This window comes from Fulmarus glacialis, unplaced genomic scaffold, assembly GCF_000690835.1.
Source record: "Fulmarus glacialis isolate BGI_N327 unplaced genomic scaffold, ASM69083v1 scaffold5280, whole genome shotgun sequence".
In the NCBI taxonomy this organism is placed as follows: Eukaryota; Metazoa; Chordata; class Aves; order Procellariiformes; family Procellariidae; genus Fulmarus; species Fulmarus glacialis.
In genome coordinates, this window is record NW_009188235.1 from 47,996 (window position 1) to 59,194 (window position 11,199).

Below are 11,199 nucleotides of genomic sequence, written 5' to 3' on the forward strand. Positions count from 1 at the left end.
AATAATTTTGCCCTGCTGATCAGCTAGAAAAGTCTTTTTTGATCAATATTTAGACCCCGTTATTTAAAAGCTATAAAAATGGTAGCCAGCAGTATCTGTCAAAATCTGGCTGTCATATTCAATTTACCAAAGGTGATTGCTTCTAACAGTTGGCCAAATTACACTTTGATGAAGAGTCTTATCTTTGCAGGCTACGTGAGCAGCAGAACAAGATTTACACGCCTCTCATTGACACTCTCCACATGGATTATTACCTCCTCCAGCCACTCCCAAGTTCTTTAGGTTTTCCTTTAATAATATCTCACTAGAGATATTTAATGTTATCTGCTGATTATGGGCAGCGTTGGAGCTTTACTTTCTAATGCTTTTGTAATGGATTTAATAGCTTGAACACTGAGGATATACCTCTTGCAAGGATACCTTCACATACTGAACTGGCTAGAAACAAGCTAATGTGAATTTTTATAATTAACGCATTTAGCTGTGGCAATGGTAACCCTGATGAAACAAATATCTTGTTTGATTTTCCTTCTCTTCACAGTAAGACCAATAAATTGTTTTTTCCCCTATAAAGTAAAATTACTCCACTTTTAATGAAAATGTGTTTCTCGGCACTTTCCTCTAGTGTACAAGCCAAGTATGCTGGGTTTAGTATCATACAGACAACGTCAGCAACATCAAACATTGAAAAACATAAGTCGGGGCCTCAAGAATAATGGTGTAGAATGAAAAAATCATTTCAAATTGGTTCTATGTATTTGGTACTGGGTTCTTTTCCTCTGTTCATGTTTTCTGGATTCTCAGTGCAACCAGCGACTAAAAACTTACTCTTTTAAAAGGAATTAGATTTTCACATAATCAAATGACCCCAGCGTCCTGGTTTCGGCTGGGATGGAGTTGATTTTCTTCCTATTAACGGGTATAGTACTGTGTTTTGGATGTAGTATGAGAATAACGTTGATAACACACTGATGTTTTAGTTGTTGCTAAGTAATGTTTACGCTAGTCAAGGACTTTTCATTTTCCCGTGCCCTGCCAGGTGCACGGGGGACTGGGAGGGAGCATGGCCGGGACGGCTGGCCCAGCTGGCCAATGGGCTATTCCATACCATATGGCGTCATGCTCAGCATATAAGGCTGGGGGAAGAAGAAGGAAGGGGGGACGTTCGGAGTGATGGCGTTTGTCTTCCCAAGTAACCATTACGCGTGATGGAGCCCTGCTTTCCTGGAGATGGCTGAACACCTGCCTGCCGGTGGGAAGAAGTGAATGAATTCCTTGTTTTGCTTTGTTTGCGTGCATGGCTTTTGCTTTCCCTATTAAACTGTCTTTATCTCAACCCACGAGTTCTCACTTTTCCCCTTCCGATTCTCTCCCCCATCCCACCCGAGGGGGGTGAGCAAGCGGCTGCGCGGTGCTCAGTGGCCAGCTGGGGTTAAACCATGACAGTCCTTAAACCACGACACCCAGGAATGGGAGCTTTAAAAAAATGAATATTCCAAGTTTCATGATAAAATCATTAGCTCTGATAATACTGGTTGCAGCTTATGTTGGTTATGTTTCATTAGGTTATATACAATACATAAAGCAATTACAAGCTTCTCAAGGTCAGTTAAGAGCAAATACAAAAATTAGTAGTAACAAGGTCTGACCGCTCACTGATAACCAGAGAAGAGAGGGAGAACAGAGAATAGACGTTTTCTTCTCTCTTAAACCACACTTACATACGACATCATGGAAGTGTGGTTTGTTGGGAGCCGTCTACACTGGGAGAAAATGATTTGGTTGTTACCAGTGCTGAGGGACAGGGAATGGAAATGTCTGGGGTTTCTTTTTCTTCTTTTTCGCCCCTGACTTTAATTTGCTTGCCTTCCTGAAGAAAAGACCTTGCTGTATCCTTTCTGCTGAGTCATTTCTCTAGAGGGTGCCAATTTTAGGGACTCATTAAAAGAAATATCTCTTTCTAAAGAAAATCCCAAGAGTGCTTCAAAGCAGTCTCCCTGTCCAAGCTCTTCTGCGGTGGTTTTATTCCATAGTTCTCTGATATAATTATATATATTTTATATTTTTCCTTTGGGTTAGATGTGCTGAGCAGTGACTATTTCAGTTACACCTCTTGGATCGTGATTGTAACTCTTATGTGGGACTGGGACTTTTGGGGGACTTTGATGGGACTTTTGCCTTGTCTCTAGTGGGATAATCTTCTAGTGGGATTCCTTCATTTGAGGGAAATACTGGTAGATTTTGTCGCTTCAGCTTTCTTATCCTATAAGTGTGGTCTCTGATTCAGATTTGTAGTTCTCTCAGGCTACCTGTTCAGATCAATAATAAACAGAGTTCCTCATTTCCAAATACGCCTTTTTTTCTATCTCTACATACACATGTGCCTTGATTACTACATTTTGGTGATACTATATTTGCTTCCTTACTGAAGGCAGTTTGGTCTCCATGAAGAACAAATGCAAATATCCTAAATAAGGATATATTGCCATTGGTGGATGTGACATTTCAGTTGTTTTATGCCCAAATAACATAATTTGTTACTAATGAGTCTTCTTTCCTTAGCATCATGTATGATAAATCCTTTTGTACATCTGTTTTGTGGTCAGACTTAAACTTGAGATCACTAGAGCTATACATTTACTGCTCTAGAGTTTTCCTGAACGTTTGGCCTCCTTCGCCTGGGGCTGTTCCCTCTGGGTTGGGATTCACAGCAGGTGCTTATGTGATATATAGTTACCGACTTGTTTGCCCATCTATCTGTGTTTTTCTTTCATTTCTCTAATGAGGAGATTCCTAAATGTTATTTGACATATTCTAGAGTGTGTGCATGGTATCAATTATAATAAATCGTTCTTTATTTTACTTTCAGCTGTATTCCTACCTTTAAGCTAACCCTCCCCTCCCTTTTCTGCTGCCCATGGAGATGGCTCCTTCCCTCCCCTCTGGTTGCCAGGGTGACTGGGCTTCCCTGATGCGGATGCTCTTGCCTTGGCTCCTTGCCATCCCTCTACCAGAGACTGGAGTTTTCACTTTTCCTCGGATGGCGAGGACTCCCGTTTGCTCTTCTGCCTGCCCCGGCAGCTATTCTCCCTTCTAAGCAGACCTGGTGTAGCAACTGCTCAAAGGACAAGTGATTTCATGTGCCTGCAGGGTGGGATAAGCCAAGCCTCTGAGTGAAGTGGAAGTCACCTTGTATTATTTTTCCTTTTGTTTTTTTGACTCTCATCCTTCTCCTTGAGGCTGGAATCCAGCCAGTTCTCACTCTCTTAATGTGGCTGTGATGATGAGAAAAAGGACCCTAGAGTGGTACATATGCAGCAGAGGTAAAGCCTTTTTATTTGTATTTCAGAATGGATAAATTCAATTTCCAGTATTAGTTACACTGGAAAACGGATCCTTGCAGTACTTGGAAGCACATTTATGCGTAGAGGTTTTGCCAAGCTTTAACTCAGAAATGAATAAACCTCAGGATAGGGCATCTTTGAATTCAGGTGTGGAATTACAGGTTGTTCAGAAACTTTATTGAAGGAATTTGAATATTTTTTGTCACTGAGCAAACAGATATCATGTCATCTTTATGTTTAGCCCAAAGAGCCAAAATTTCAGATTCTGCATGCCTGTCCCAGGTTGCTGGTAAATGTGGCCCCATCTTGGAATCACTTTCAGAGGTCAGCCAGTGAAAATTTTGAGTTACAAATCAACGTGGAGTTGCAATTTGCCTGGGTATGACTCAGCCGCAACCAAGAAGTAGTATTTTTAGTCAATTAAGTTCTCTGAGTTACTTGTCCAGTTCTAGCTAAAATGCTCTTTTGAGATCCCAGTAAGAAAATCTTAGGTGTTGCAGGCTAAGAATTTAGGGAATTTTCCATCCCTAGGGATGGAAAAACTGTTTAGTCGTTCATATTCTCTGCTTTTCCACAAGGCATGAGTATTTTGTCTCGTATATTCCCCTGTGTTTTCTCTGGCATAATTTTAAATGATTCAAATAATAGGACTTTTGATAGTCTGTTCTGTGCTTCTGGGAGACAATGAGGAAGTGCATTAGACTGGTGCTGTAAGTGTAAATTATGTAATATTTCCAAATATTTGGACAAATGTGGTCCTTTGCTCAAGTTCATCCTTCATCCTCTCCCCTGCACTTTAAGCATTCCATCTTTTGAGCTTGTTTCAATCCAGTTTGTTTGTTTTTAAAGTACTGATATATATATGCAAATCTCTAAGTAGTAATGTCATCTGTATTTTATAGGAAATCCAGGAGCAGCAGCTACACTGCAGCTACCAGATGTACTTATAACCCTCAACATGCTTCCCTTTCTAACATACGGTTAATTATTTTTAAAACACACAACATACTACATCTAGCTAAGCTCTGAAACATTATGTGCTTGTTCTTTTGCATGAAAAGTATTTATAAAAGCTTTTTCTGCAATGGTTGGGAAATTAAGATAAAATGCATCAGGCTACTTCCATTAATAAAGTTAGTAGGAAGTACTTGCTAGAGCAGAGATTGTAATGTTTTTACATCTAGCTGTAAGAAGGATGTTCTATATTTAAAGCACTTCCTTGGAAGAAGCGTTGGAACAGTGTTACAGTTTTTCCTGCCAAAAGTAATAGCTGTGGAAGGCTGCAAGAGCACCAGAGTTATTACTGAAAGGTAATAGTCTTCATATGCAAATGTAAGTTAATATTCAAGGGGTTAAATGGAACAAGGTATGATCTTAAATTTCAGCCTTCTGTGCAGTTCTTAGTTTTATTCAAGTACATCAAATATCTGACATATCTTCACCATGGCTGTGCTGCTTTGACTTACTGCTTGAGCAGTAAAATATGTACAGGTTTTTGTATTGTGCACGCCATGCTGTGCTATAAACGTAAAAACGACTTTATTCATCAATATACAATACTCTGAGGAGTGTCTTGTCTTATAGCAGTGGTTGGGGCAGGGAGTTTATTTGACCTGAATTTCCTCAACACTTTCGGGAGGGCAGTTTGGAAATGAAGTGCAGGATTCATAAAAAGATTAGTTAAGGTTATTTGATTAATTTGGATGTTACTACATCTGAAATAACTTTGGATTGTTACTTTCCTCTGTTTTATTATTGGAATAACAAATCTTTAAGATGCTGAAATATTCACAACAATGTTATAGAGAAGATCCTTCATGTATGATACAGGCTTGATTTATTTGCCCTGAATTAATGTGGATGACTTACTTGGAAATTGTTTAAATGCAGTTAGCAGTTCAGCTAGTATTTGGCATTACTGCTACAATATGTACATACATATGTGGACAAATACAGAATTCTATTAGCATGGAATTACGATTTTTAGAGGTGCAGCTTTTAAGTATCAGTATCTGCGAAAATACTTCATCTGTCTCTCATCCTTTAATCTTTACGCAACTATTGAAATGTAACATAACATTATAAAAATTAATGAATATTTCTTCCTCTTTAAAGATTTGACTGTACTATCACAAGGGAAGATACCTGGCTATTTTAAAAGTAAAGATGTCAGAGGAAAATATTTCTGTAGCTGATGTGTCCAAACAAGAGATTGCTTGTAACTAGAGAGTAAAACATGTTGAAGAGAAAACTCCACAATGTCAGTTTGAGAGTCTCAGTGCTAACAAGTTAATATAACTTACACTAGCAACTGCTTCTTAAGAAGAAAAAACAATGCTGTATTAAAAAGCTGCAATAGCTATTCTGTCCAGAAGCTCTTTCCTGTATTTTAGCTAACAATTAGTAAAATACTTTGTTCACATTATTCTTAATTGAATATCACTTTGAAAATGATAGAACTAATTTAAGCCACTGTTGCATTTTCTGTTATAGACTGTTTCATTACCAGCAACAGTTTTGAACCTCATCGCTATGGATTTTCGGTACCTTTTTTATCTTTTTAATGATGTATGCCTAGCAAGACAGAAAATTTCTTTTAATTTTGTAGTTAGGCCAGTTAAAAAGGACTTACTTACCCTGTCTTCTTCAGCTCTTAAGTCTGGCATTGTGCTAACACAAAGGCTTATAGCTGTGGTGGCCACAAAGAGAATGGAGAGACAAGCAAAGACTTTGCCTGGGAGTCCTGACTGGGGATTTTCTACCATATCTCTGAGTCTGTTCATAAACTGTCCAAATTTGGTTTTCTCATCCAAGACACACGTAGCTTCTTTGCTCCTCCGAAGCTCCTCTTCTTTGCGTACCTCGGCCAACTCCTGCAGTTTTTGAAATAGTTTTCGAAAGCAGCAGTTCTCCAGGTTGGATTCCTCAATCCCCCAGTATCTCAGCTCCTCCTGAAAAGACAAGGCACACATGTCTCTTAAGAGCATCAGCTTCCCTGCTGCTAGAAAGCTGACAATCATCCCAAAAGCATTGGGGTTCCTGTCAAAGAAGAACTCATGGGTGTCTTCATCGTAATCGTCACACAGCTGAATTATTTCTTCATAGCTGCTGCAAAATTTAAGTTTGCTCAGTCTGGTCATGGGAAATTCATCTAAAGTACTCCAAGGTAGCAGGTACTTGATGCCTCCAACATTTATCATGATCTCTGTCTTTAGATCGACTGCAGAGACTTGATCAGGATGGTAAATCCTCCTGGCTCTTTGGTAATGGACCCCTTTGACAGAAGGGGTTTCAACGGAGACAGGAAAGAAGTGGCTCAAGGAGTTACAAGAAGTGTAGCTAATATTACTATAGTCTTGGTCACTGCCTCCGGAGAGAATAGGCATCTCTAAGAGTTCTCACTGGGACAGCCGAAATGGCATCAGAGCAGGGGTATCTGTCAGCCAAAAGATATAGGAAGGAGGAGAAAACATAGTAGAGGTTATTGCAAGAGAAAAGGTGTTTCAGGCTACTTTCATAAATCACAAAATTAATAAGTGCCTGTTTTGTAAGTAAAAGTCACCTCTATGCTTCTTCCTGAAATCTGCAGCCTGTGAATGCGATTTGCTTTGCAGCCCCATTGGTTGTCTGGCAACACACAGACACAGAGGAGAGCTAAAGCCTCATTCATAATTATCGTGAAGGGTCGGATGCCTGCAAATCCAAATGTGAACAGATCGATCTCTTCTCCGAGCAGACCTTGGTCATCGTGAGATCATTGTATTTTCCGGTGGTTGTCACATTGCTTTCTTATTTCTACAAACCCTTAAATACACCCTAACTCAACTAAGCTGCTTAATAGTTATTAGAGTTAGAGTGGTCAATTACCTGCCTTCAGCTGGATGTGAAGCTCTTAATTGTTTTAACTCGAATGCAATTCCTCTTCCTTTCACTGCACGCCTGTTTTGCCTGCCTCTCAGGGGTATGGCAAGGATTAGCTAGTAGATGTTTGTAAAATGCTTTAAGAGGTAAAGTGCTGTGTAAATGATGACTATTCTTATCAACCCAGTCTCACGTCACTGCAAATTACTGAGAAGATATAGGGAACATTTGCCCACCCTGGAGAAAACTTTGTTACACAGTCAGAAAGCAAAGTATTTTATCAGCTCGGGGGGTCGGGGGCAAGCAATTGAAAGACCCCCCCCTTCGCTTCCCCCCTTTCAGGAGCAAACCCCTGTTTTTGTTCTTAATCTCTAAAGATTCAAAGGCACTTATTACCCCAAGTCATTGAACTGCAAAAACTGCAAGGAAACTTCCCCGAAGTTACTTACCACCATGCCACGGGCTGCTGCCCGGTGCCTGGCTTCCCCGCAGGTGAAGTACACATGCCGCAAACACATCAGCTGTCCTCTGAGTTACAATCCAGCAGAAAGACCTGGGGATATTTTACGATATTGATTACATGAAAAATCACTATAGCCCTCTGGAGATCGCAGTCTCTTTCCTCTTTCTCTTTCTCTCCTTCTTCCCTGGAAGGGGAAAATATTGGTATGTGTTCATATAATATATGTTGCACTAACAGATCCTTTGCAAAGGAGACAGGGTCCTAAGTGGCAGCTCCTCTTCCAGACCCCTGGGGCTTCCTGATGAAATATGCTGAGTGAGAGCTGGTGGATCCTGCCCTCTCCCTGTCTCTCCTCTGTTTCCCTTGGGACTGTCAGTGTGGTCCTGGAAGAGGAGGGGAGAGGGAAGGGGGAGGGCTTAGAAATAATCTCTTCAGCATCACTCCGTCTATTCAGCAGGCAGCAGGCAGCAACTGGGTAAGAACATGGAGTACAAGGACAGTCTCCAGCTAATGAGGTTTAATAATAAGTAAATTCTGGCAAACCTACTTAATAAAACAATTTCAATGTCTATTAACTCCTTCCATTGTAGTCATACCACAGTAGCTTGCTCTGGAGACACCAGTCAAACTCCTCAGGAGCAGTTTCCATGCATCCTTTTGAAATTGGGATTTGCTCTTAGATATCCCTAGATGGAGAGGGATGTTTGTCCATGGATGCTGGGCCTCAACATTCCTTTGGCTACTAGGGATGTGCTTTCCTCCCGTAAAATAAAGGGTCTCTGGCATGCAAAGAATAGCAGCTGAGCACTCTCTTTTCCAGATCTGCAGTGCTTTTCCAACAGCCAAGAACTTTCTCCTCTCTTCTTTACACGTGATGGGCAATCAAACATAATCCTTTTCTCGCTTTTCTCATACATGGCTGTAGGGGGGGTGAGCTTGCTGTAATGCTTTTGGGTTCTGTACTGCCAGAAGGTCTTGGGCTGCCTCTGTCTAAAATTGGGATGACATGGATTTGATCCATATTCTGCTTGCTTGGCCTCAGTCAGTGGGTTCAAGAAGCCTGTGATCAGATCCTATTGACAAGTACCCTCCGTGGTACTCCCAAATGCAGTAAGAAATGACTTAGCTTGTTTTTATCCCCAGTGTGGCTGAAAGCACCGAACCTGAATCCTGTTATTAGAGAGGGTGTGTGAATCTGTAGAATATACATGTCCCACTGTGAATATGAAGGTCGCGTGGAGAAGTGTTATGATCTTGGATCACAGAGCTGCTTTTCGGCCATTTGCACAGTGGGTACAAGGAGCAGGTGGTGCCCTTTGCTTGCGCTGTGCTACTTACCCTTGTAATGTATGTGGGACTTGCGCGCTGCTGAACTGACGCACCTCGGAAGCAGATGCTGCGGCTGTTTATCAGCGCCGAGCAATGCTGTGGCACGGCCTAGAACGGGAAGACTTTGCTAATTGGACTTTTTGGCACATCTCTCTTGGCCCACGTGGTGCCCAGAAGATTAACTTCTTATCAGGCTTCACCACTGGGGTTTTCACTCAAGTCCTAATTATGCCATCCACAAAGAAAGACCAGATAGGTGCCTGAAGGCAACTGAGTTCTGGGAGCATAGCTCAAAATCACTTAAATCCTACCACCTTTGTGCAAGATGCAGTTTGCTCTGCCTATCAGTCTTTCTTACGAATTATTTTTGCAAAGAAAAAGCAAACCTATTCTAATTAACTTTGGATGGATTGTTTCACAAAAGGATAAAACCAATTTGCATTTCCTTCTTACCTTGTGAAGCCCTTGTGTGGTGTTGTTAAAGGTTGTATTTCTGAAACCAGCTGACAAGAAGGTGGATAAATCCAAAACAATGAGTAAATATTGTACATAATTGAGTAATTTGAGTGTTATACTTATTTATCAAGAAATACATATACTTTAATTTTTAGGACTTCACTTCCAGTACTGGGTACTCTAATATTTGCTTTATTGGTTATCTGCAGCTGTGTCTGTAGCTAAATCAGGACCTTATTGCCGGCTAGAACCATACAAGTATCTGTCAGTCAGTCCTTAAGAGTCATCTGTCTTCATAAATGAGGCAGAGAAAGAATAGAAATATTTTTATCTGAATTTTATTAACAGGAGATGAAGGCACAAAAAAGAGAAATACTTTATTTGGCGTCTGAGGAAGCCAGGCCCTGAACCCGGCTCTGAAGGTCTTAAACATGTAACTTATCCCCAAAGCTGTCCTTCCACCCTGGCCAGTCTCTGTCTTCTCTCCTGGCTCTCCTGGACCTTACTGCCATCTCTGTATGAGATCCTCCTTAGTAGTGGAGTATCTAAAACCATTAGTGCTGACGCCACAACACTGAAATCTCTCCCCAGGTGGCAAAGGCATATTCCTGGCTCAATTCTATCCTCTGCTGACTTGTTTTTTCACTTTTTTTTTTGTTTTTCATGACTACTGCTGTAGTTTTCCTGTTAAATTCCCTTTGGATTTGCCCTGTTCAATATGAAGTTCATAATCTTTATTCTCTTTTTCTGTTCTCTATTTCCCTTACAGTTTCTGGAATTGCTCCCTCCTTACTCCTTAGCCATCTGGTTGTATCAGCTTCTTTTACATGCCCTTTATGCCTTAAATGCAGTTTCCATATGCTTCATTTATTTGTTGACATGAATGACATTCCTATCTCCTCCCTGTTGCTCCCCCCCTTTTGTTTTGCCATTCTACTGTAATATGTTTTAGACCTGCGTCTTGCATCGCCTTGGTACAATAAGGGCAACATGCTACTGCTGAGAAGAAAGCTGAGCAGAAGAGATAGTTCTTACCCAGATGGCTCCAGGGACAAGGCAATTGCACGCTGTTGTACAGCTCTCTAAGCCTAGCCCTATGTAAACCAAGGTTAAAGCCTCAATCTAGGCTCTACGGTAATTGATAGTGTAACTCTTACTGAATTCAAATTCAAACAGGCACAGCAGAGATCTACTAGGCTGGCTTGAAACCTTGTGGGTATGATGGTGCAGTTATCATCATGTCCCTGTGACCTGCACAGGAGAATCTGGTAAGAGATATCCATTACGGTGAGCAGATTTTTCGTACATAGTTCAATAATGAAATCATTCACAGGACTAGTATTTAGGTGTCGATAATAGTTTAATGCTGTAGAAAATGGGAAAGCCAGCAACGTTCATTGTCACTTGCTTACCTGTGATTTCATCTCCTGTGTTTTGTTCTCTGCAATTATGCCAGAATCCTGTATCAAGCAGCAGATACATACAGAATATAGATATACAGAAGCATGCACTTTTTTCACAAAGCACATAATAAAACTGTAGAATTTATTGGCACGTGATGTTGTGGTGGCCAAAAGTGTAAGGCATTCAGAAAAGGACTGAGCAAATTTATGCAAGGAAGGTCCACCAGGTAGATCCAAGGTCTGGCAAGGAAAGTCAGTAACCCGCTTATTTCTGGGCAGCAGGGAAATATTCTACCACAATGTATATGCTTGCCCTGTTTTTTTTTTTTTCCTACATTTTTAA

At 40.8% G+C, this 11,199-nt stretch overlaps 1 protein-coding gene across 1 annotated transcript in view; it reads right to left on the reverse strand.

Annotated features, from left to right (window-relative positions):
- The window catches only part of KCNG4 (potassium voltage-gated channel, subfamily G, member 4), a 19,011-nt gene extending 12,281 nt beyond the window's left edge, over positions 1–6,730 (reverse strand). Inside the window, exon 1 of the mRNA XM_009577816.1 lies at positions 5,981–6,730. Within this exon, the coding sequence (XP_009576111.1) occupies positions 5,981–6,730 (750 nt within the window). The remainder of the gene's footprint in view (positions 1–5,980) is intronic.
- Between the last annotated feature and the right edge of the window lie 4,469 nt (positions 6,731–11,199).